This window comes from Caloenas nicobarica, chromosome 9, assembly GCF_036013445.1.
Source record: "Caloenas nicobarica isolate bCalNic1 chromosome 9, bCalNic1.hap1, whole genome shotgun sequence".
NCBI classification, from domain to species: domain Eukaryota; kingdom Metazoa; phylum Chordata; class Aves; order Columbiformes; family Columbidae; genus Caloenas; species Caloenas nicobarica.
In genome coordinates, this window is record NC_088253.1 from 19,002,079 (window position 1) to 19,028,242 (window position 26,164).

Genomic DNA, 26,164 nt, shown 5'->3' on the forward strand with positions numbered 1-26,164 from the left:
ACCTTGAACTACCCTCATAAAAATGTTCCTGTTACTTTTACTGGTAAGGAAACTGAGGCACAAGCACTGGGTGACTTGCCTGCAGTCACACCCAAAAATCAATGGCAGAGGCATCAAATTCAGGATAAATAATTATTTCAAGCCCTGTTCTTTAACCTCAAGATCATCTCTCTCTTTCCTGTGCAGGATCACCAGAATATCCACCAACCGTAGAAGGCACTTGTCACCCCTGTACCTTACACTCCACACTGCCCACGTGACAAAGCAACACAAACTGGAAAAAAGACAGGACACCTGTTTTCAGTTCTTGAGTCTATTTGATCGTTTGAGAGCACAAATCCCACAAGGCAGTCATAAGCCTCTCGATTTGATCTTAACGAAATACTCAGCGACCAAAAATTCCGCTAAGTCAGCGGAAGCAACGCGTAAAACACCCCATCCTGTCCTTTCCCCTTTCCTCCCACCACTAACTCCTCTTCTCCCTCCACTCCGTTCTCCAAGGGACCAAGACCTGTCACTGTATTGTATACATGAGGAACTTGAGTCTGGACCCTGCAACAGTCCAAAATTCCTGCACCCTGCTCAGTAAAAGAAATTAAAGCTGGCAGGCAGCAAAGCTGTGTGATCCCGTGCTGCCTCTGCGTGGTGGAAGAAGGCTGGAGCAAGCAGCAGACCCAAACCCTCCAGCCAGAAGCAGAAGGCTTCGTGGCAGCATTGCAAAGTTGTTACTCATTTACTAGTGCCAGTGACATCCAATTCAGCTGATAACGAGGATAAAAAGATTTTTCAAAGTTTGAATCTCGGATGTGCAAAGGCAAAGGACAGTGCCCAAGTGTGGCGAACTGGCTTGCTGGTGGTATCAGAGAAACACTGATTCCAGCTGTGGGTTAAAATTGCACCTATGGGTTTCCTCAGGACAGCATTGGAGGGTAGGATTTACGAACTAAGAAGGCTCTGACTTCTCAGTTTAGACTACTGAGCATCCAGAACTACTACAAAGATCTCTATTTATACATCGGTATCAGGAAATTATGGAAAAAATACAAGGTTTTTAAAGAATATAAAATGAAAGCTAGTGTAATATACTGTATTGCTAACCAAATCCAGCTATTCTCAAAATACTGAACACGAATTCCAGGAGTTCTGCTAAGAACATGGCAAACTGTTCTGCCCTCAAATCAGGCTTGGGAGGAAAGGGAGGAAAGGGAGGAAAGGGAGGAAAGGGAGGACAGGGAGGAAAGGGAGGACAGGGAGGAAAGGGAGGAAAGGGAGGAAAGGGAGGAAAGGGAGGAAAGGGAGGAAAGGGAGGAAAGGGAGGAAAGGGAGGAAAGGGAGGAAGAACACAGACCTTCAAAAGAATATACTGAGTGACACACTAAAAAAGCCCAGTGTTCCTGCCCAGGGGCAAAAGGTATGTAGATGTGTCTAATCATATGGGCTTCACTACAGGCAACAGCCACAGTGATGACAATTTAAAAAGAAGCAGATGAACCGTGACCTATCCTGGTGGCTTGTTTTTGGATAATCTGGCTCTGATTTTGTTAGCACTCTATATACACACATGTCCATGCTGGTTTAGATTATAAAACCTCTCTATACCGTTCAGTTTAATCCCCTAGCTCCTATATTGCAGGTGAAAACTTTACCTGAGTAGCACACCTCTTCTAAAAGGTATCTAGTTATTGTCTAAATAAATCAAATGGCAGACACTCTACTCCTGTGCCTGTTTGGTTTTATTCCCATGGTCAATCCCACTCAGCGTTAAAAAGGTGTGCCTTCATTTCACACTGCCCATTTCTGCCTCCAGCCGCTTGTTCATTGCTACGTCCTTGCTTTTTCTGTAAAAGCTTCTCTGTCCCTTCCTCCTCCTGGAAGAACTTTAAACCTGTAAACACGTTATTTCTCAGTCTCCTTCTGATAAATGAAACAAACAACCTCAAATGTCTTACCATGAGGTGTTTTTTGCCAGCCCCCAGGTTTTCTAGCAAATAATTCTTTGCTCTTTCCAGTTTTTCAGCATTCTTTTCAGAGACATGCTGGAGCTCTGTGCAGATTTCCACCTTGCTGCTGCTCTCTACACAAACATCACCACCCTGTTTCCATCGGCCTTGCCCCCGGTTCTGGAGGTGCTGCTTTCCAGGATAAGTCTTATTGTTGAGGCTAGCTCATGTTTGTTTTGTTTTATTTTTTTCTCCATGATGCATTAGCTTCAGCCTTACCTTAATAAAAAATGCATTTTGCTGGAATGAGCCCAGCAAGCAAGCAATCTAGCTTGCTTTTTTTGATGTTCTACCATTTTTTGCATCAATCATGAAAGTTTCCCATCTTTCACATTTGCTCTCAGATTAGATTATAAGTGTATCAGGTCCTCTACAAGCCACTGTGAAGCCCAAGCAACGAGGTAAAACAAGGGAAGAAAAAGAAAACTTGTGGAAGAGGCAGCAAGAGGAAACAGCAGATACACAACACAGCCCAGCAAGAGAAACAATATCCTCAACATACAAACTATCTGTTTCAGGGCCAGAAACAAACCAATCGTTTTCCATGCTATTTTTTTAAACTGTAATATTCCTTATTTTCTGCCTTACATACGCAACAATGCTAAGCATCTTGAAATTAAACTTCCAAGCAGAACCGATAAGAAGGAAATGCAATTATGTTACCACATGCTGAAAGGGACAGTTTTCATTCTAAAGTTAATCCAAAACTAGCTCCCAGATCCTCAGAACGAAAGTGGATGTTTTGCAAGTAAAGTTGCAAAAATTTACCAGAAAACCCCACTGATGAAATAGCAGGAAAAAACTTAACCACATTTTTCCCAATACTGAAATGATAGGAGAGAAAAGTAGTGGTAACGTGGTAGCTGGACAAAATTAAATTATGTAAAGGTGCAAGAAGCTAAAATAAAAATAGATTTTCTTTAATACCTTTTTGTCCTTGTGGATACAGCACTGTGAACTTAGTGTCTTTAAAAGTAAGCTAAGTTTTTCAGTTCTCAGATTTTAATTCTCAGGCTAGCACATGTGACCTCATGAAATTAAAGCATCATTGTCTTTGTGGTTCAGCCTATACACTGAGTTTTCGAAGTGTGCATAGTATTTTATTAGAAGACAGAACAGAGCAGCAACCTTTCAAATGGAATGTAATGTGTCACAATAGCAATATAGTATATTCATGTGACAAGGGTAATTTAATTTTTACTGTCTTTATTTGCCTTTAAGTATTTCTTCCCATTTCATTATACCCATCCTGTACACGGAGTACTTATCTTCTACCACCACAAGCCAAGCAGTAGCCAGCAGACCCTTGTGAGTGGTCACTGTCTGACCGAATAAGAAGCTTCATGAACAGGATAATCCCTCTCCATCTGCCAGGCAGCTCTGAGGCCTCAAGACAGCTTTTTACAAAAGTCATATACAGTGTTTTCTAATCACTTTTGTCATTCTACATACTGACCCGACCTGCTGTCATGCACAAGAACAAAGCCTTCATCTTCTAAAGTCTCTAGCAGACAACAATGTGTTAACACCTAGTTTAGGAAGAAGCTAGCTCATATGAAGCCTATTATAAACTATTTAGAGAAACTTGGTTTATTCTGATACTTCCCTTATGGCTTTCCACTTGCTGATGAAGTTCCTCTAAACAGATCATGACTGTTTTCTCTAAGATATCACAAACATGAAACTTGCAATGTTTGCAAAACTCTGTGCTAAAAGAAATGAAACTTATTTGCCAGTCTGTCAAAACATGCTTTTCTGGGAGTATCAATAAAAAGAGAATGGAGAAGATGCTTAGAGCACTAAAATTAGAGACTTTTTCAGAAGATGTATCAATATTCAATTCTGTAGCTTTGGCTAATAGATAATCAGAACTGCATGAAAGCAGCATTATAGAATACAATACTATTAAAAATATTCTTTTAAAGATTGGTGTTAGACATTCAGTAACACATCATATCAAAACCTACTGAACAATTACAGATTCAAAATTCACCATAGCCTAATAAATCCACATTAAACCCTTTAATACAAACCCAGTACTTTCAAAGGGCCTCCCTATGACTACTGGAATTTATCTTCTGTCAGGGCCCTGAGAGCACCAAGGGTCACTGATTGTCCTCGTCAGCTTCATCTGGGACCTCCACCTGTGCATTGTCTCACATTGGCCCAGGAACTGCATTTAAGCTCAGGCCCTCGCTGGTGTTTCCTCTCTGAGCTACTTGTTGGTGTGTTTAGGCTCAGCTGGTGCCTCACTGGTAGGGATTTGCTCTCAGACCTGTGAGCAAAAGCAGCAGAATCAAGCCCACTGCCCTATGTCCATTCAGTGGGCAACATTAAGAGTCTTGCTCTATCTTCTTTACTTCAGGTGTTTATATACATCAGTAAGATTCTCTGAGCCTTATCTTGAAGCTGAGCAATCTTCATTCTCTCAGCCTCTCCTCGTATGTCATATGCTCTAATTGCTTAATTATCTAGTTATCTTCCTGACCCTTTGCTGGACTCACTCCAGTATGTGCGCATCTTTCTTATACTGGGAAGCCTAGAACTGGGGGTGCAACTCTGGGTGTGGTCTCACCAGTGCTAAGCAAGATCTCTCTTGACCTACTGACAACATTCTTCCTAATGCAGTCCAGGATGTGTCTCACCCTTCTTTGCCACAAAGGCACATTGCTGGCTCACATTCAGCTGCTTATCTATGAACGACACCCAAGTTCTCTGCAGAGCTGCTTTCCATCTGGTTGTCCCCCAGCATGTACTGGTGCCTGGGGTTATTTTTCCCAGGTGTGGAACTTGGCGTTTGTTTGCTCCTTCCTGCATTCTGTTGAGTTGCTTCTGAGTGGCAGCACAACCACTGCCTATTGATCCAGAGAGTCACTAAATCTGGTGTACACACTGCCAAATGTATGCTGTTGTATTTTGCTTTAAGAGGAAAATATATTTCTGGAGACATGCATACCATTGTGGAAATAAAATTAATGCCAGAAGCATGAACTTGAGCCTATATCTGGCACCTACGTAAGCTGGAAAGACCACGGCTTTTCCCTAAGCCTGCTGGTGTTAGGGGTCATCAGCTTCTCTTGCGCAATTTCTAAATGTTTCCTTTTTAATGTTTTCCATACAGCTGTCTGTGTTGCTACCTGCGTTCCTGTCCATGTTCTCCCATCACTTTCACAGGAGAGATGATAGTGATCTCCACGGGCTTTCCAGTACTACTGAAGCCAAGAGGAAGAGGGTGTATATGTCACTTCAGGATGTGGATAAGCCTTGGTGCTTTTTTGTTTCTCACAGTACAAAGGCGGAATTTGCAACAAGTAATTTCTTTTGGTTGTTACTTCCTGTAAAGAACACAATAGAACAAAGTCCACCCCATACAGCCTGTTTTCACTCACCCCACTGCTATTTTCAGCTTTAAAAAGCAAAATGCAAAAAGTCCTTAAGGTGATACTGTCAGAAGAACAATTTACTTTTCAGGTAAGTTCCTGTGCCTGTATTAAAATGGATAGTTCAATAATTGAGAAGTTAAAAAGTCAGAATATCAGTCCCAGAAGACTGCATTATTGAAACACTTTCTTAAACCACGTGACTATTAATTATTATGGTTTTGGCTCACACGTCTCTTCTACAGATGAAATGCCCATTTCCAAAGAAAGCTAGCGAGATCACTGGACAGGCAGCACACTAGAGCACAGAGAGCACTTGGGCTCTCCAGCCTGTTCGGATGGGCTAAGCAATTAAAAATTTACTGGAAGAGAGTGCTAAGCAAAAGCCAGAGACTGCAGTGTTGAGGAGTTTGTATGCAATGTTGCCGTCTCAAAAATGCAAAGATTCACCCTCTCAAACTAATATGTTTTCAATGAGACTATGTGTAATAAAAAACAATGTCTTGTGTTCTTTTTAGTTGTCTTCCAAACTCTTGGGTCTGTAATGAATAGAGTTTCAATTTAGCAGCCTCAAAATGAAAGCTAAACTTGTATTTAACTCCTTGATCACTGCAAGATCTGTTAGAACTATTTTACTAATAAATGTTGAGCAGGATTGAAGTTCCATAAGTAGATTTTTTGATATAAAAATACCTGCTTTCTCTCTCTCTTTTTTTTTTTTTTAGGTGCTATCCCTTCACATCACTCGTGCAATTCATGGATTCTAACTCAGCTAAAATTTGTCAGGTTGACAAAGGCTTCTTTGATCTGCAAAGGGCAATCTTGCATCATTAGAAAGACTGCTGGGAAATCAAGGTAAATTCTCCTTTTTTTACATCCCTGATGTTAGTTGGCTGCTTTCCACAGAAGAGAAGGAAGTACTCATCTCCAGCAGTGCTGGACTTAATTCCAATTTAGTGTGTTAACGATCACATTTGAAGAATATAAAAGCAATAGAAGTCAATTTTAGCTGAGCACGTTTTCACCATAAGCAGAGTGTTTTCCTAGATGACTGAAAGTCCACTGACTTTTACTACAGCAAGTCAGAATTCTTTCTCTGTGTCACTAAATGCAAGTGACCTAAAAGCAGATTTGATTACACCAACACTTAAAAGGAAGTCACTAGCAAACTGTATCTTTCAGATCGCTTTAATGTACATGTTGTTGCAACTCTGAAAAGAAAAATCCCCAAACAAACTAACCCAAACCAGCCTCACAGTGGAAAAACAATGTTGAGGTTAGCTCTTTTTTTTTTTTAATTCCTTGTTGATTATTTGTGCTTACTTGCATATTTTCATACTTCAGAATTGTCAGGTAGAGAAAACAACACTTACGGTCAAGCCAATTAAAAATCTTGTGCACTTTTCAGCAGAAAATCCAGGAGGCAGGCATGGTGATGGTAAAAATGTTAGTGCTGTGCTCTTCTATAGGATGGGCTTCTTTGGGGGATTTGATGGATATGGCTGCACTTTCTCTCTCCTTGGAACAGGTATCCTTAGCAGTGCAAGGAGAGAGTGCTCACTATGTTCCTTTGCCTAGAAGAGCTTGAGTTTTCCTTAGTGTGTGTAAAGGCTTTGAAAGCCTGCTTATATTCTCTCACATACCTATGCTATACATTCACAGCAAGGTCATACAATCTGGGCAACAGTCATTTCACCATTACCTTACTGGAACTATTTACAGCTACATAATTGATGGACCTGGAGGTTTAGCATTTCTCCGCCCTGTCTTAATATTTAGTACATCAGGTTCCAAATCAGATCGCAAACACTTGAGACGTGGACTAGGGCACTTCTTACAAACCATTTAATAGATTGAGCTATGATGCCCTAAGCTCTCTGCAGTCCAGGAGTTCATCTTATTTACACTAATGATGAATTACGCAACACTTGTTTAAAATTCCACTATTAAAACAGTTGGGTAAAGAATTAATAAATTTCTGTAGTACGATTTAATTAGCGGAGGTGCTTCACACTGCTCGTTTTACAGAAACTGCCTAAGGTCAGCAACTGTGATACTCCTGTTTAGTCATCTCATTAATGAGAAGCTGGTGAATGTTACAACTATTTTCCAAAATAGAGTGGTATGGGTGTTCGAGGAAACAATTTTCTTTTTTTAAAAAAAATAGCCATAGTTCAACTGCAAATTCATGAAATGGATACCATAATTTTGTGTCTTGAAGTATCCCATTACAGTGGGCAAGAATTGTGCCTGTTTGGAGTCCTGTCTCCTAGAGTAAGATGATTATAGCACTGGCTGCGCTCATGCACTATAGCTTAGGTTTTATAAAGGTGAAACACAGAGCATTTGAATCCCACAAATTTGAAGACTAACAACATTTTAATACTCACTTCTTGCAAGACCTCCTGACATACACAAGGTGTCAAAGAAATGGCACCTTAGAACCTACCTCTTTGGCAACAGTTGTCCTGTATAGGTGCCCAACTGGAATAACCAGATTGAGAAATTATGATGGACCTCTTCTGAAATATCTGAAGTGTAATATGTACTGAACACGCATCAGAGGCTTTGGTATTTGGGTCATGGTAATGCTTCGATCTTCTGGTACCGTGTCATTCTTTTATCACGCATACTCTATTAATGCTTTGTCTTATGCTGTGGCCCTTTAATGCTCCTTCTTGTAAAGCTCCCAATTTGTTTTAAATCTGATTGTAACTGGGTTCATTCTGTGTGGCTATTATGAGGGGGAGAGCTATAAACCACTCATGTCAAACTGTGTTATCCTTTAGGCATGACTATTATTTCTGCTTTCAGAATGTTAAGAACATGTTTGTGTTCCTCTCCATGTACTGTTTTAGCTTGTGAGTGAGCCAAAAAACCCAGTTTGGATTGAAAAAGCAAATGTTCTAGTTCTTCTTGCATTGCTATGGTTAGGTTTTAAAAGATCATCTTTGGACCCTTTGAAAAGTTTAAATATAGTGGTTTTTTACTCTTTGTTCTTTGACACTCAGAGACTCGGAGTTTTGCTTGTCTTCTGAATGAAATAAAAACTGGTCTTTGGACCTTTTAGATGCATGGCTCATCTGAAAGACTTGGGCTGTCATTTAGCATGAACGAATGTAGGTATGAGAAATAATATTCTGTCTCCGAGTTCCTCCTGCAGTTAATCAGACACTGTCTGCTGTAATTCCAACCCTGCTGTGAGGGTTGGATTCACTCACTAAATAAGGAATCCTGCAGACACTTGCATAATGGGCATTTTAAGTGCTCTTCAGATTACCTTCCTGCTCATTGTTGCTTCCCCTTGTATGTGGTCAGAAGAGCACTCCGTCATGTTTCTTTTATGATCTCAGTCTTTCCCTGTCCTTGATGACAGCACACAATCTCTAGGCATCAAGTACGTACTGGTTTTGGCAAGAGCTCTCTGTACTTCTCCAGTATCTCTGAATATAGGTATCTGTGTGGCAATGAATAAATCCTATATATAGATTAGAAAGATTCAGTGTCTGTCTTGCCCGTTATTCCTTGTAGGAAAGCTTTATTCTGTATATTTTCCATAATTAACAGGAAAATAAAACACGAAGAACCCAACAACCTATTGACAGTCAAACTAAAATTTACTTTCCTTAATTTTGTCTAATTACTGCACAGCCCTTGTGTAAGCCTATAGAGCTTTTTTTTTTGCCCGTTATCCGTAAGCTTTCATATTATGTGAGAGGCTTTAAATTTCTCTGGATAAATTATGTGTAGGTAAAATACTGATTCTTTTTAATTAACATGTTCAGTAATAATGACGTTTAATTAGTTCAGGCCTGCAATGCAAATTGGCCTGTAGGTTTCTGCTTTCTCCAAACAGGGATTAAAATTAAGCTTTATAGTTTTATACTGAGGCTTTTTAAAGCTGAAAACAATAGTCAAAAGGAGTAAAGAAATGCAGGAGATTGTTCCAGTACTCTGCCTCCCCAGCATGTGATGTTCTAAAAATACAGAATTACCTAAGGCTACTTGAAGAGTCAAAGAATTTCTGCAAAATTAAGGCCTTCAAACTATCTACAAAGCTCCCCCTGAGAAGTTTCTTTAATTAGTTGTAAGAATTTTGAACAGCTGTGATTGTGCTGCAATACAATCTGAGCCTGACAGGCTAATACATTAAACAGGGGAAAATATTTTGAAGGCACTTTTTATAGAACTGTAGACTAGGAACACAAACGAAAGCGTTGTTGATAAATCCAAGGCAAGGGGAGGAGGATCCTGTGGCCACAGCAACTTGACATGCTTCCAGCCTTCTCCAGGACTGTTACAGCCCACTGGTTTTACCTTTGCTACTTCAGCTCCCTTGTACTAATTTCACTGTTGGAGAGGGCATGGAAAGCTGATGCTGGTCAGATAGCTACAGCTGTCAGGAGTTAACACATCATACATGAAAGCGTACTCCACACTTTCTACTTGTAGTATGCTTCCTCTTGGGCCACGGAGCCCCGGCCACATGATTTTTAGACAAAAGGGACTTTCCTGTGATCATAGGAGGATTAGGTAACTGCCCTACTGCTTGTTCCCTCCCTGTTGGGGGGTTAGGATTTGATCCAAAACCAACAGCAGTCCGTGGACAGAGTCTCATTGACTGACACTGTTTTTAAAGTCAGACTCTATAAATAAAGACAGTCTTCATGGAGCGGGAAGTTTGAATAAATGAGACCAGCTGAAAAGAGTGCTTTCTCCTGAAGTCTCCATCCTACATCCAACAGTCCCATCAACCTTTAGTGTGAATGTATATGCCAGGGGTCTAGCAGGAACACAACTAGGCCTTACAAAGCTTTCACAAAATTAAAGATATTCTGGACTTTTGGCATTTTCTACCCCAGCATCCTGCTGGATCAGGTCAACCGTGGCATTGCATAGCTGAGTCTAGAAAACCTGAAAGGATGGAGACTCTGCAGCCTGGGTGGCCCATTCCAGCCCTGCATTACCCACCTGGCGAAAAAACTTTTTCTAGCATCTGGCTTGAATGTCTGAAGTAGAGATATCTGCCTGTGCCACTGGTTGTTATCTGCTACTATGGAGAAGAGTTTGGTTCCGTCTTCATTACTGACCTCTAGGAGGCCTCTAGTAGACCCCCTCAGCCTCCTTCACCTGACTAAACAAGACTGGCCCCCTCCACCTCTCCTCGGAAGGTATGTGCTTCAGGGCCCCATCTTGGTAGCTCTTTACTGCGTCCTTCCCAGTTTCTCAACATTTTCTTTGAACTGAGGGCTCCAAAGCTGACTGCAGTATTTCAGATGCAGCCCCACCAGTTCTGAGTACTGAGGCACAGTGACTTCTCTCACTTTGCTGACTGCATTTCTAACAAAGCCCAGTATGCAATTTCCCCACTCGTGACAAGAGCACACTGTTGGCTCATGATCAACTCAGCTTCCACCATAACCCAAACAACCTTTTCAGCAGAGCTACTTGCCAGCCAAGTGATCCTTAGTTTTTCTTTGCAACCTAATGTTACCCCTATGATTACCTACCCTGTAACCAGAAAAAAAAGTGGCAATTTTAATCCTGTTTTAAGATGAACTTGACCCAAAAAGTTTAAAGGGATTTTGTACTCATGTTGTTGGCTTGATCTACTGCAGAGATAAGCATCAGCTGCACGACCTGCCTGCAGCTCTACACGCTTCTGTATCTGGGCTGTATCCACTACGGTGTTTTCCACTGTTAGATAGTTTTCCCTCTTGGCACTCCTCATTGTGGAAAAGGCGGCAATCCAAACTCTTTTTCTGTAATTGCTCTCATTAATTACAGGCAGTTAACAAATGAGCCTGAAAACCCATCTGCAGTCACTAAAGAGTTACAGTTTGTATATCCGACCAGGAAATTTTAGATGTTCGCAGGCAGCCAATAAAAGGAGGGATCAACAACGCAGCTGACTCATGCAGGAAAGCTTGAGCTGTGTTTGAACGCAGCTCCAAGCCAACTCGCCCTTAGTATCTGCAGCAGTTTCACTCCACCGTTCCACGCTTTTTATGCCTGTATTTACGGAGGTAAGTTGATTTTTGTTTCCAGTTTCTTCTATTGAGACATCTGAATATTAGCACAATGTAGAATTTTGCTCATACTAAGGAAAACATCTTTGCTATGAATTACTTTTTAAAAATTACCTTTATAATTAGAAACTTGAAATAAATGCTTTTACAGCAGTCTCCCTCCTGCCCAACTAGGGGAAGATGACAAAGCTGTCTGAGACTTTTAACATCTTATTAAAACAGAATATGAAACCCCTCATTGCAAAGGTCACCTAAGAAATATTGGACTTGTGGTTTGATACTGAGTTTTTAAAAGGGTTCAGGAGAAAAAGCAGCCAAAAGAGCAGAACGATTGAAAAATGGCTTTGGTACCAAACTTGCAATCTAGGGGGTAGAGAGAGACTGTAATTCCATGATTGTCCTATATTCCATAATTAGTCCCTCTAACTGCTTCAGGAATCTGGACAGCACCCTTGATAAATAAAAGATCTCTCATTTTAGGGTAAAAATCTTGGAGATTCTCAGAAAATCACTCTAAGTCTGGGTGCAGAAAAAGATACACAAACCCAGACACAGGAGCAATGGTGCTTGGCATGTCATGGTTTGTAACAGAGGACGCTTGAAGTGGTTTTCGTTTTGTTTTTTTAAAATCTCCAGTTAAATTAGGCTTCGCAAATCCAAATAGGAGCTGACAGCTGGGGTTTTTTAAAATCTAAGTAGCCAGTCAGCAAGAGTTTAAAAAACTGTTATAGCTTTACTTGATTCAATTTCAAATAGAAATAGATAATTTCAGAAATGGTTTAGATCCTATATTTGTTGTTTGATCTTCCTTGTACTATGTTTGGAGTTGAGTAAATTATTTTGATTATATACATATAAATGATTATCTATAATAGTGTATAATAAAAATGAGACCATTTTGCCAGCCTTTTGCTTACCTCCTTTATATTTAGGATTTGTAGATCTGCGTGGTCTGTCTTTGCAACTTTAAATAGCTCATTTGGAAATTTCTTCATTCAGAGGAACCTTTCCAAATTTTATGAAATTCTTAACTTGTCTGTCAGCCTCATACCTTATTGGGTTTATTCTATAAGCAAAGCACCTAAGGCAGCTACTGCTTTCAAACTATAATAATCTAGCAAAAAGTTCAACTGTGCTTTCCTACTGGAATCAAATACTGTTGAAGCTGAACTGGTAAATCAGCTGCTGAATTTTTTTTTGCATTTTGATTGTGGTTAGATGCAAAAGCTGAGCTTAGTACTCCTCTGTGATAGTGAATGTGCCTGCATGGTACAGCTGAAATACTGAGATTAAATGAAAATAAATTGGTCATGAACGAGAAACAGATCAGCCACAAGCATAGGCTAATTCATCCTCAGGGCTTTGTTTCCATTTTACTCCTGTAGAACAAGTGACCTTCTCCAAGTCAGACGACTTTCAGACCTTCTGCATCCCAGAAGCTCTTTTTGTACAGCCCATTTTCCAGGACAGAATTCACACTAAGCAGCCCTTACTGGTTACTTCAAGTTTTGACCCTGTTACTTCAGGTCCCTCGTGTGTTTCCTTCTCCAGCCATGGTCTACTGGACTCTGAAGGGAATATTCTATATTGAGTTCTTCTGACTCACTGACCACTGATCTTGCAGTAATCCTTACCAACATTTTTATTTCATCTGTTTTCCTAGTTTGCTTGTTTTTCTGTTTCACCACTGACTTTTGGTTATCTGTAGCCTAATACAGCTTCACAGAGGTAATTAAAAATGTTACTCACGCAATAACACAGAGATGCTTTGCAGAAGTTCTCTCTAATACATGTGCTATGCAATGTGTCTGAGACATTGAGATGGTCTTAGAGAGGTGCTGCATAGAGAGACTATTGGCTGAATTAGTGGCTGCTATAAAGACACAGCTCAATTTAGTAGAGTTCTGCCAGGTTACAGCTGCAGGAAATATGCCTTTTACCTTGCTTTTGCATTGACATCTGATACTGTATTAAAGAAGATATGCAAGAGTGATGCAGAACACACTGACATGAGTTATTCAATAATTGCCTTTTTTATGGGAAGTGGGGAAACTTTGTCAACCGTGTACCTGTAAGATTAACTGGTTTGTTGTCTTTATAATTCAGTATCACTTTAAAATCACATTTTATATTTTAAATAATGGCCCAACATTTCAAAGTCAGCAGGTGGCAATAATAACAAGGAATTAATGAGCACCTTGCAGCCTCAGATGGCAAGTTACGGTCCAGACACTCCTTTGCAATTAGCACATTTTTCCTGTCTTTATAAGGAAAGTCTGACGCAGAGTGGTAAAAGGAAGCCTGTTGGATTAGAGTAATAGATATTTGAGAAGTAAGGGGTGGTGCAACCTCGCTGAGCTCTGGTAGTAGTGACAAAAAGTAGTCCTTACATTTTTTTTTTTCTGCCATTTCTCTCCCCAAGCCAGCTCTGAAGAAATGGCCAAATCATTACCTGTAGTAGCCCAGGAAGATTTGGATAGCTTTACTTTGACCAGGACAGGCTCAGGCTTTGCACTCAAAGCCTTTCATATTTCTTGGAACACCCATATCTCGGTGAAGCTGCTGACCAGCCAGGCCACTCCAGAGAGGTACGTGTCTTATTTGGCCACCTAACCCTGCAGGTGGGCAACAGAGACCTGCAGCGACGGCACCAGAATGAATCGTGACATGCCCAGGATCATCTGATCCCTACACACATCCCCATTCCTAGAAGTCCCGACTAGCCAAGGGGCAAGCTGGGGGCAAGTATGCTGAGGAATAAGCTCTATGGTCTTTTACAAATGTTTATAGAAGTAGAGCTTAATCCTGAAGTGATTGATTATCTCTACTATAATAATATCTACTAACCCTGATCAGTAGTACTCAGCATGCTGTGGTATTACAGCTTTATGGAGGCCCCTGAAGAGATCTCAGTTGAATTTAATCAAGAACAGCAGATACAGGTGAGGGAACAGAGAAGTGGAAGGAGGGAGGGACAATGGTCAGGGTTACAGGGCAGCGAGATGTGTACACGTCGTAATTATAAAAACAAGTGAGCAGGAACTGATGTGTGTCAGCCTGCTGACCACAAAATTCCAGTGTGCACTGACCTTTTTATCAAAAAAGGAGTGTCTGATGTGCATCTACAGACTAGTTACTCTTATAAACTGAGGACACTGCCATTCTGGTAGATTTTGTTAAAAGTAAAATACAAAAGCGTTCTATTCGAATACATAGTGTTTAATTTGTTCCATTATAAAGGCAGGGGAGGGAAAAACAGCATTTCATACAAATAGTTTTAAATTGACAGTTTAAATTGTCAGTAATACTTCAAAAACCAAATGCTGCCAGAATTTGGGAACAGTTAAAAACTTTAAGAGACTTTTGGTGGTTGCAGGAGGCGTTGCTTGTTTTTTAGACAATGGAAGTCCAGCAGTTTTGTAATAGGAACCAATGTTATTTGTTTGGTAGCTTACTTAAAGAAAAAAGTTTTCTCTGTCCCCTGTCTGCCTTTTGTTTTTTCTTTAAATCAAACAAATACCCAAAATAGTTGAAGTTACAGAAAACAACATTTTACTTTGCTTTGGATTTAACCTGCTATCCCGATTTGGCATCACAGGGAGTGGAAGTTGCTACTTCAAGATCTAACAGAAGTCAGACGCTATGAATCTGAACGGCTCCTGCCTCCTCTTGGGATTTACCAGTACCGTGGACTGGTGGGAATAGTGACTGAATGGATGAACAATGGACCCCTCCACTCACTCATCCATGAGGTACATAAAAGCCATCTTTTATGTGATGAAATTAATTACAAGGTCAGCCAGAAGAGAACAACCAACATGAAAATTACGGACCAGAAGTCACAGCCAATCTGTTCTTTAACTTCCATATTGTGCTTCTGTCTATTGTCAAATGAAAGTGTGAATAGGAACCATTTCACACTACCAAAACCCGTATTTTGTGTTACTTAGCATCAACTGTACCCAGAAGTTCCGGCTCCCCTACTCATAAGAATCCTGTCGGATGTGGCTGAAGGGCTCCAGCACCTCCACAGCCTCGAGCCAGCGTTCTGCCACGGCAGCCTGAGACCTTCCAATGTGCTTTTGGATACGCAGTACAGAGCCAAGGTGGGAGCTTCTACTTTTAGCCTTTCAATGTAATATCCAGTGATCATCCTATCGTTGCATATATTTATCCTAACAGCCAACATTTAATACCAAGACATGAGGCATTGTTACTAAGATTTACTTTTTCTCCCATCTCTGTAGATATCAGATTACGGTCTAACCAACTGGCGGAAACAACGACTGAGGTCAGACCTGCAGAACTGCAACCAGAGAAACTGCCAGGACCTAGTGTACCTCCCTCCTGAGATACTCGAAGGAGGCCTTCCTTCCCAGGAAGGTGACATTTACAGGTGAATGGGATTTTTAAGGGCAGATCATACCTAGTCCTTGTTACATTCTATAACTTTGCCGAAATACTTATTTTCAAAGACACTACGGTAAAAACGCCAGATCTACATAGTGCAGTGGGATAGTATTCCACATGAGACCAATTACAGCAGTGAATTAAATTTGAAATCCCCCATATTTGGTGAAAAACATACCAAGTTAAGAGCAGTTCTCAAAGTTCACCATGGGAATTATATAACAGACATAAACGTTTAAAAAGTGTAACATAGATGCCAAAATTTTTTCATGTACATTTAGAAACCTAATAACTACAACTCACATTGTTTCTAAGCATGAACTGTTGTTGGCTTTAGTTTTGGGAAGAACTGCTGATGCCCAGATGAGGCCCAGGTAAAAATAAGACCTTTCTCTCCATAGTGTCTCATTAAGGTCCTATGGAATCTCTGCTGGAATAACTTACTGAGCCACTCAAGCATTCCTACTTTTTAACTAAGGTGTTCTATACAAAGGAGGAAGATTTCCTACTAACACATGTCCTTTTTGGATATGTTACATGCTTTGTAGTTGCACCAATAAATGAGAGAACCTCAAACTGAATCTATTTTCTGTATGGACATTCATCTTTACAACCGGCATACGGAGCCTCTGGACTAACACTATAAATAACTTTTAAGCATGACCACTCTGACGCTCTCGGAGCTTTTATGGAGGCAGCAAATTTAAACTCCTACTTTACTGTCACAGAGGCAGGCTCTAAGATGAGTCAGATAATGCATACGCTTGAGAAGACCTATAAATAATGTGACTAATCTGATATTCATAAACACAAGATTTTTGCTCAGGAAGAGTGGTCATTTATTTTCAGGTGGCATAATTCATCTTCCAGCATGTCATTCTTATATAATTTTAGATGTTCAGGTGTGACTCAGTGCATGAGATAGGTGCACGTCTAGACAGTGGTGCAACAGAGAAAACAAAAGTATGTGTCATATATGAAATATTACTTAAGTACCTGTAAGTTACGTGTGTGTCCACATTTCATTAATACTTTCCTAGAGGGTACCTAAGTAAAAGCACTTTCAGATTTTATGCAGAAATAAGGCAGAAGAAGAGGTTCTTCTAAACATTGCAATTCAGTACTACATCAAGATATATGAGTAAACAGACGAGTTTATCCTAGAACTGCTTCTTCCCCTTCAATTGCTTTGCTTCCGACTCATCCTGCTTTCTCTCTTCCAGCAGCCTCCTTGCTCTGCCTCTGATTTTGCAGATTGAGCTTTTTATCAAACTTTATTTTATACCACCTGAGTTGTGGGTTATATATGCAGATCTATGGTATCACTGGAATACTTCCTAGGATGTTAGAAAAGGAAAAGGGCATTTGGAGCTCTATTAAAATTTGCTGAAGAAAATAAAGACACGGTGGGTCAGAACCAAGTTTTTAGTAGGTTAACTGATGTGCTCGTCAGCATCTGCTGAAAACTCCAGCTCTTGCAGTTGCTATTTAGCTACTTGAAAACAAAAATTACAAAGGAGAACAGAAGGTTCTGAAATTCATAAGAGCAAAGGGAGATAAGGTGGTAACCTGAAATCTAATTGATCCTATATTTTAAAAAAATTAATTCTGATTTATTGTAAAAACAGTTCATTTGAAAACTGAAGCTTAGTAATGCAGAAAAAAGGACCTCATCAAATTAGGAAAGACTTGGATGGACTTTGTATTGAAAAACTCTTTTCTCTTAAACCAATAAACTTGCTCTTGGAAAGGAGAACATAGATACAGATTCCAAATTAATGAATGGTCTTTCACTGTTTTGTTGGTTTTTTTGCCCCAGCTTTGGAATACTGTGTTGGGAGAGCCTAAGCAGACGGAAACCTTTTGAAGGTATCTATCCCTGTTGTTTGCCCTAATCTTTCTCACAAATTCCCTTCTTGTAGGGAATTATGATACAACCAGCACAGTTGTTTCAGATGCCCCTTTGCCTTCTATTCCTGCTACAGCACAGAGCTCCATGTTGCAGGATGTAAAGACTAGAATCCTTCAACAAATCCTCAGTGTTTCCAAAGAAGCAGGTGTTTCTTAGATGAAAGTGTGAGCAGTTTTAAATAACGCAAAGCGTTGTGTAATAATTGTCACAGTCTAGGAATGATACCTGTTTCATGGCCTGCAGATCAATGAAAGGCTTCTTTGCTATGGCCTTCATTCTGCATGGCAAAACAGAAGGACCGATGCATTTACAGGCTGAGGACCTTTTAGAAATACTGCATAGAATAGCATCCTAATGCTCACACAGCTTATGGCTGCCATCTTGCGGCTGCCCAAAGTAGATTTTTTTTTTTTTTTGTACAATAGGACTTATAGCAGGTGTAAGGCTTTATGTAAAACTGTGTGCTTAGAACATACTCATAAAATTACATGTATACATCAGGTATCTGTGCGCGTAGTTTACAATGCATGTACACATAGCCATTTGTGACTTATTATTTGGACAGAGTTCTTCATTCTGATCCGGCCTGTTGCAATAAGTAGCTTTGGTTATTGTTAAAGGTTAGCGCATCTGTTTTACAAGAGCGTTCATGTACTTTTTATTTTTGCTTTTAAAAGCACTATTTTTTTTAAAATACACTAAATAACTTCTGCTGAATATCATTTTAAGAGAGTTCTGAGGTATTTAATGTTTTTTCCGGTGACATTTTTCCTTTAAATTGCAGGACAGACAACCCTGCTGGAAGTTTTGACAGGAATCTGCAGCAGTTTGCGCCCTGGCATTTCAGAAAAGTTTATTCCAAGCAATCTGCCAGGGAGGAACAGACTGTTGTACCTTATCACTCTGTGCTGGCATCAGGAACCAGATTCCAGACCACGTGCTGCAGGTAACATGCAGTTTGCTTTTTTGCAGGATTTGTTATGGAGATACTCTTTCTGGGAATGTCGCTCTAGCGCTCTATATCAATGAAAGAACTGATGTGGAAGGCAAAGCAGTCTTCAGATCATCAGAGTCCTGCAGATGGTTTTTCTAACCGAAGCTTCCTACCAGAGGTGGCATACTTATCTCCAAAACTGTGTTTTGTATAAAGTAAAAGTGAGTGCAAACAAAGGAAACTATATTGTCAGCTATATACAGGCTATTTCAACAAATATCAACCTGTCTTGATTCCAATGCATAACTAGTTTCCGTCTGAAGTGTGTAATCCTTGTTCACTTTAGCAGAACTGTTAAATTTATCTTCTGTTTCTAAAAAGATAGCCAAGAAATGTTAAAATTGTGATATTTGAGGACTTTTGAGCAAATTTTCAAAGTTGCAATATGCAAGTGCTGAGGAAGTGATTTGCAGATACCTTTATTGCAATAGATTTATACAATCGTGTGTAAACCTTTTGCAAGTCAGCCCACTACATCTGTATGAACACTTAAGAATATGTGATTTTAATGTGACTGTAACTGTTCTTTAAAATCAGTTCAAAAAGAAAACTAGTAGGAGGCATGAGGTGGAAGTTCTATTAAACTAATTTTGTATAGTTCATCTAGCTACTCAACATAATAGTAAAGTTAGTTGCAATACACTGAAGCCTAAATATATAAACACTTTCATATGCAATGTATTGAAAATGCTTTATTCTCCGTACAGAATGTGTAGACCTTCTAGATGGAATTTTGACTAGTATAAATAAGGAGGCAATCTCCACTGCAATCTACGATCTGATGGATGCGAAGGTCAGTGCAAATTTAAGTTTTGGTCTCCTACAAGGACATTACCTGATTCTTTCAATTACAATCTTTGTGGTCCAAAACCAGGAAAGGTTTTGTCTTCATAGTTTTATTAGAAATGCCAGAGAGCTGGAGAGTACCCTTCAGCACTTCAGGTTCATTCAGGAATTGTAGAATAGAGGTATTGTGAGGTTCTCTAGCAACCATGTTGAATGCTACCTGTGATTACAAAAATAAGACAGCTTCTTTCTAGTCACCAGCTGTAGTCAGACTGGTAAACCCATGTGAGTGAAAACAAATAGCCTCAAGTAGATCAGATTAGGGCTAGAACCAAGGTTAATTTTTGTTGTATGTACTGATAAGAAGGTATTTATTCCAAAACCTGGACAGTGCTAGTACGTGCTGCAGCAATACTGGTATCAGAACATTTTTTCCACGCTTCACTGCTTCTAAATTGACAAGACACTGCTTGTCCTAGGGTCTAAAAGGGTTCTCCAATTCCACAAGAATAGATGAGGAATGGCCAACAATTGAGGGATACAGCTAAGTCTATATATGCCTACGTTGCCATGGGAAGTCTGGCATAAATCTGACTGCCGCAAATATATCTATATCCTTTGTAGTTAATTTAGTCATAGTGGAGAAACTAGTGACACGTCCTTCAGTCCTTGAGTAAGTATTCTGATTCCATCTGGATTTACACAGCCCATGCTGTGTTGTCAGTTTCACTGCTGTGCTTACGTGCGTTTTTTATTAATGCACAATGGATTCTTTCTACATATTGCAATCACATTCTGGGATTACAGAACAGACTTGATCAGTGTTTTAATAGGTGGCATACTTATAGTCCAAGTCATTTTTAGTATTATTGAAGTTTGGTTAGGATTTTACTGCCAAATATTCCATAAGCTAATGCTTCGGTCTCCCTTGGGCAAAGTTTTATTTTTCTATTTGCTAAATTAGCAAAGAGCACTATTTATTGTTCACACAACTGAACTGATAATATGTCCAAAATGACTGTGAAAATGCTACTAGAGGTTCTTGAAAATGGATTGGTTCAGAAGTGTTGAAGTGTATAAACCAAAGAACAGTTGAATAAATCTGCTACAGAAGTACAAAATGGAAAAAAGTTACACATATTAACACATCCTTATTGCAGAGAGTTCAGCATATTAAACACAAGACAGACCTGCTGTTTGGAAACTTAAAGTCAGAACTGGGGTTTAAAATAAACTTGAAACAGCAGAAACAGTAACAGGGTAGAGTTGTTAGATTCTACATCCACTTACATGTGTTAAAATGCAAAATTACTCTGTGCAATTCACTGTTACTATATATCAACTTACCTAAGAATATAATATAATATATATATATATATAAATTCTTGCTCCTTACAACTGTGAATTCAATAAACCACATGTATACTGACTAGAGTTACTGTGCTATTTTTTCCAGGAGACAGCACTTAATGCATGCAAAGGTTCACAAACATACACACTGCAGACGGGCATATGCAATTCAGAGGTGAGTCATGACATGAGAGTCTTACAATAGCACTTCATAAGCTGCTTGTTTCTTATATTCCTTATATTCCAAGAGAAAATTGCTTAGAAAAGGTTTTGGGACAAAAGTTTCTAAGAATTCTTCTCTATTTTGATTTTTTTCAGGTCATCTGTTCACCAAAACCCAACCATGGAATCAGCAAGAAAATTCCCTTCGTAGTGCCAAGTCTGTCAACTGTTCTATTTGATAGCAATGCAAATAATGCAGGAAGAGAAAATATTCCTGAGACGGGTCTGTCAAATACTATCGCACAGAACACAACAACAAAGAAAGGTCTCTATCTTGAAACGCATTCAGCTCCAACTTTTCTAAGAAAAGGATAAATATGACCAGTTTTTCCATATACATGTTATTTTCCATGTAAAATTGTCCCTTCTCAGACTACAGGTGTGTCCTCTACTGGTATCACCTGAAGCATGAGTTCACTGTAGAAAATCAGAGGTGCCACAGTACCATTTCATTAAGTGTATAGATCAAAAAGTATCTTCTGGTAAATTATTTTAGAAGCCTGACCTGTAATGTACAGCTGCCTTTCCCTTGCACATCAAATACTGCCTGTTGGTTTTGACTGAACAAGTCCCCAGCGGGAACCACACTGCCACCAGGAATAACTGCTTTTTTGTAATCTGCTAATAAGAAAATTAGATGTTTTAAAAAGACCGTGCTGCCAGGAACATGTGAACGATTCCTGGTAATCACCAATCTATGTAAATAACTTCCTTTGCCTTTCCAATGTGGATTTTTCCTGTCAAAGTGTTTAAATATGTCAAGTGATACATTTCCTTAAAAGCTTTTTCTGTACTCCTCATGCCTTTAGATACAAAAGTTGAGCCATAGGAAGTCAGTTCACTTATAGCAACATCTGCATTTCCATTTCAGTTCTGATTAGTAGCTTATGGACTTAGGGACAGACTTATGGACAAAATAGGATGTTCCATAAGTTCAGAAACAAATTCCTACAGACAGTTCGGAAAAGTCAGATGTGTGTATGCCAAAATCTTCCTAGGCATAATGATGTATTAGCAAGGGCCCAAAGAACAGCTAGTAATAACTAAGTGCTCTCGAGTTAGTTTTCACTTCAGTTCCAGTCCTCTGCAGTAGCTGACATATGTATAATGTTCTATTGTTGTTCAATTCAACAGTCTCATCTTAACTCAAACTTTTTCTAGATCACCCAACAAGCTCTGACAGTAGAAAATCCAATTCCTTTTGCACGATTCCTTTATCTGGTTCAACTGCAGGCAAAGACAGCAGTCAGCATAAGGACCCACCACGGGCTCTTAAGCACAGACCACAACCTACGCATCTTGAACAAGCAGTGACAGGTAAGACCCCATTTCCCATTTGAGGTGGCAATATTCTCCTTGGCCACATCTTGGTGATTGAATTGTTTAAAGTTTGGAGGACACAGATCTCTCTAAATTGTGTGCACATTTTCATGTGTTTAGTGTAATAACTCCTCCAAAGCTGATAAAAATATCGCATGAGTCTACTTGTGTGTAGCTGCTCTTATGTTCTGAGAAGTTCAGGCACTGGGCACTGAGAACATTGGCTTCATCTTTTCCAGGGTCATATTCAGGCTGAAAACAGTTCTGGAAAGGCCATAATAAAAAACAAACAGTTTTTCCTACTGAACAGAGGCCAACTTCTGATGTGTGAAGCCTGCCTCTGCCTCACAAAACTTCTTGACAGCTTTTTGCAAACTGGCCTAAGACAGTTCTTGCATCCTCCTCCATTTCAATTTACTTGTGAGTGATGATGTAATTTCTGGATAAATCAACAGACTAGTTCATGCAGGAAAAATTCATCACAGAACTCTACTGGCAACAGTCAGAGATCAGAATGACAGAGGCACATTCTCCAAAGCAACAGTGGCTTTTCGTTATTAATTTTCTCTTGGTCTATGGTATTTATTGTACGCTATAAAACCCTAATGTCACTGTTAAGTATTCTAATCAGTTTGTGAAAAGAGACAGAACCCAAAGCTCTTGATCGCTTTGCCAAGAGTACTTCTTTTGCTACTAGATTGGCTTTGACATATATACAAGTTCCCAGTTTCACAATACACGTTTCAAACAGTCCTGCTGCCCTGAACTGCCTGTTTTCTCATATGTCTCATATATGTCAAGCCAAGCTGCTTTGCATAAAGTTTTATACAGATGCTAGAACAGTGTGAGACCTGAAAATCTCCTTCCTTTACACAGTCTGATCATTTAATAATCTTCAGAAACACTTATTTTCTGTAATCTCATCTTCATGAGTTTTGAACAAAAGATGAAAGTACTTTGAGACTAGTTTTGAACACAGAATGCAAATAAACTAACTCTTCCTACTCCTTCCCTCTACCGCATTTGTATTTCTCATGTCGATGCTAACACTTGCTAACAACTTCTGGAAGAAAAGAGCACTTGTTTCATCTCATTTTGCTTCCTTTTCACTCAAGATCTTTGCTGCAAAGGAAACTGCTGTCAAATACTAGCCTGCCAGAGACAGACCATACTGAGCTGCATGACAGAAGGACGCCTCAACCACATCCTTGATGTCCTCCGCTCACAGCAAACATTGTCTCGAATGGATTACGAGACAATTACCTCCTACCCCACAGTGACTGGGCGTGCTCGGGCATTGCTGGACACTTGCCTTTGCCTCGGAGAGCGGGCAGCACAGGTTGTAGTGACTGTACTCTCGGTGACAAAATGCAGTCCTCCGGGACGAGGCAGCCATTGCCCAGACTGTCCTTCTAAGGTAAACAGGCTGTTGTTGTGACATTTTGCAATTTGTTACATGGATCGGAGCAATTTGGTAATTTGGAATGGCAGTGATTCACATTAATGCTTCATAACCTGTTGACTGAAGTCAATCCTTCCTACGGTCCACGATTTTCGTCCTCCAGTGGAAAAAGTTAGATGGATTAAAAGGTCAAGTCAACCGCTGCCTGTAGAAATTACCAAGACGGGTATAACAAATTCTAATTCGGACCTCAGAGCTGGGAAGAGTGCAATGTGTACCAGAGCAAATATAGTTCAAGTCAGATGACACCTTATTCCCTTGATTTTTCAGAAGGGAGGAAAATGGATCCTTACTTTTTGGAGGTCACACTATGGAAGAATGGCTGTTACTAAATCCTTCCAAATAAGGATAGCAAACAACAGGGTACTGGATGAGGAGAAAAAAATTACTGCCTTTCACTGAGCTCATATCTGAGCCAGCTGTTAAAATCTTAAGAGAATCAATAAATATTTTTTCAACAGGGCCTTAAGTAAGACTTGGAAATTGTATATTACGCATATAAATTATTTTAATTCACAAATGGTCCTAAGCTCTGAAAATGGGGCACTGATAGCAGTGCTTTGGAGAGGTGGGGCTTAAAGTATTTACTAAGTGGAAAAACATTAATACCTCACATCCATGCAGTTCTCTAGGTATGTCTGCACTTCAAATGTAAAATTCGACCAGGAAGAAGAAGTGCCAAGCTGATCGTTTTGAAATAGTGGTTCTGCTGAACTACAAAGGAAAGTAGTAACATTATTTTAATTCTACTGAAAGTGAAGTTATATCAGATGCTGGTTTTCTGAAGGCACAGTGGGATTCCTTCAAGCTTCATGGCACTGGATTAACATGATACTTGTAGATTGTATAACAAGCTATTTCAAATGCAAAAACCTGTGCTGTTTCTCTATGTTGCATTTCTATGTTCACTCTGCAGTTTCAAACTGCTCATTGAATTCAGTAGTTTAATACAGAATGATTTCGGTTGGAAGAGACCCTGAGGATTATCGAGTTCAACCACAACCAAACCCTAGCACTAAACCATGTCCCTAAATGGTTTGAGGCAGCCAGTTTTTTAGGCCTGGACCCAAGGAGGCATCACCAAAGTGGGTCAGGCCTGCATATTGAGCCTCCTGTTCCCTTTAGAAAGGAAAGTCTTGCAACTCCTGTTTTTTGTTTTTTGTTTTTTTTTTCCTTTTCCACTTCATGGGAGCTGCTTTTGATGGAGACTACACGGTGATTTTGTCACCTCTTAACACCTCCCTCAATGTTATAGTTTGATTCTGCTTGCAAAGCCTTGTTCCTATAGGGAACACACACTCCTCCTTCTAGGAGGGGCAGCAACGTGCTGCCGTTGCCCCCTTATATTCGTCATTCGTCTTATATGCCTCATGCCTGTCGAGCAGAGGCACCTACCGGAAGGGTGGTGGGTCACCGCAGCTGGGACTCGAACCCACAATCCCTGATTTAAGAGCCCGGTGCCTGGGGCTCCTGGGGAGACGGGGGTTCCTCTTGGGCTACTGGGGCTCCTTTGGAATGGCAGGTTGCAATTTTCAATACAGTGCATTTTCTAGGCACATCTAAGATATAACATGTTTGTTACATCATATGCTACAATGCTGCTGGAACCACAAATGTAAATTTTTTTTCACATAAATTCATTAAGAGTGCCTTGAGATAATATATTGTTACAATTAAAAGCAATGTCTATCAGAATGTGTTGAAAATAGTTTTGCCTATTAAAGGAGCTAAACATGTACTTCGCTGTTGAATTTTTTTTCAATCTACACTTTAAATAGGAACTTCAATCTACACTTTAAATAGGAACTTCCAACACACTAGATCAGTCTCCTAAAAAGGACATCTTGCTTGTAAGGAAAAGAACTGCTGCTGTGGCATTTTGTGTATTTAGAAGGCATAAAATAATCAGAGTCAAACAGATAATCATTCACCTGTGGGAAATATGTACAGACTTTTAAGAGGGGAAACTGGCAATACTGTCGAAGCTTAATTATCAATTTTCAAAAATTATTCCATTCAGCTGTTCTTGCTGGACATTGCATACTTCTGTGATTGATGTGCCAGTTGGCAGGCTATGCTGATTTTTGTCTTTCTGTTTTTGACATAGAAAGAGTTTTGGCTCTTTTCTTGGAACAGCTGCCTACTTGAGAGTATCATTTGATGCCAGAACTAAGCCCAGTCTTAATTGTAGAACTGGCATCAAACCAGTGGGAGCACAAGTTATCTGTTTTTCCAGACAGATTTTAGTTCTTTTTGTATTTAGCTTTCCAATTTAACATTTCTAATAGGATATGACATT

At 39.7% G+C, this 26,164-nt stretch overlaps 1 protein-coding gene across 2 annotated transcripts; it reads left to right on the forward strand.

Annotated features, from left to right (window-relative positions):
- Positions 1-11,309: 11,309 nt before the first annotated feature.
- LOC135992233 (receptor-interacting serine/threonine-protein kinase 2-like) lies at positions 11,310-25,603 on the forward strand. Of its 2 annotated transcripts, XM_065641249.1 has the most exons (12): positions 11,310-11,406; positions 13,832-13,997; positions 15,008-15,161; positions 15,360-15,515; positions 15,657-15,805; positions 17,639-17,688; positions 18,516-18,677; positions 19,433-19,518; positions 20,968-21,036; positions 21,180-21,348; positions 22,245-22,400; positions 23,519-25,603. In XM_065641249.1, exons 2-12 carry the CDS (start codon positions 13,846-13,848, stop codon positions 23,839-23,841), a joined length of 1,626 nt encoding a protein of 541 aa, XP_065497321.1. In that variant the 5' UTR covers positions 11,310-11,406; positions 13,832-13,845; the 3' UTR covers positions 23,842-25,603. The 2 variants fall into 2 exon arrangements, with proteins under 2 accessions (XP_065497321.1, XP_065497322.1); XM_065641250.1 differs by lacking the exon at positions 13,832-13,997.
- The last annotated feature ends 561 nt before the right edge of the window (positions 25,604-26,164 follow it).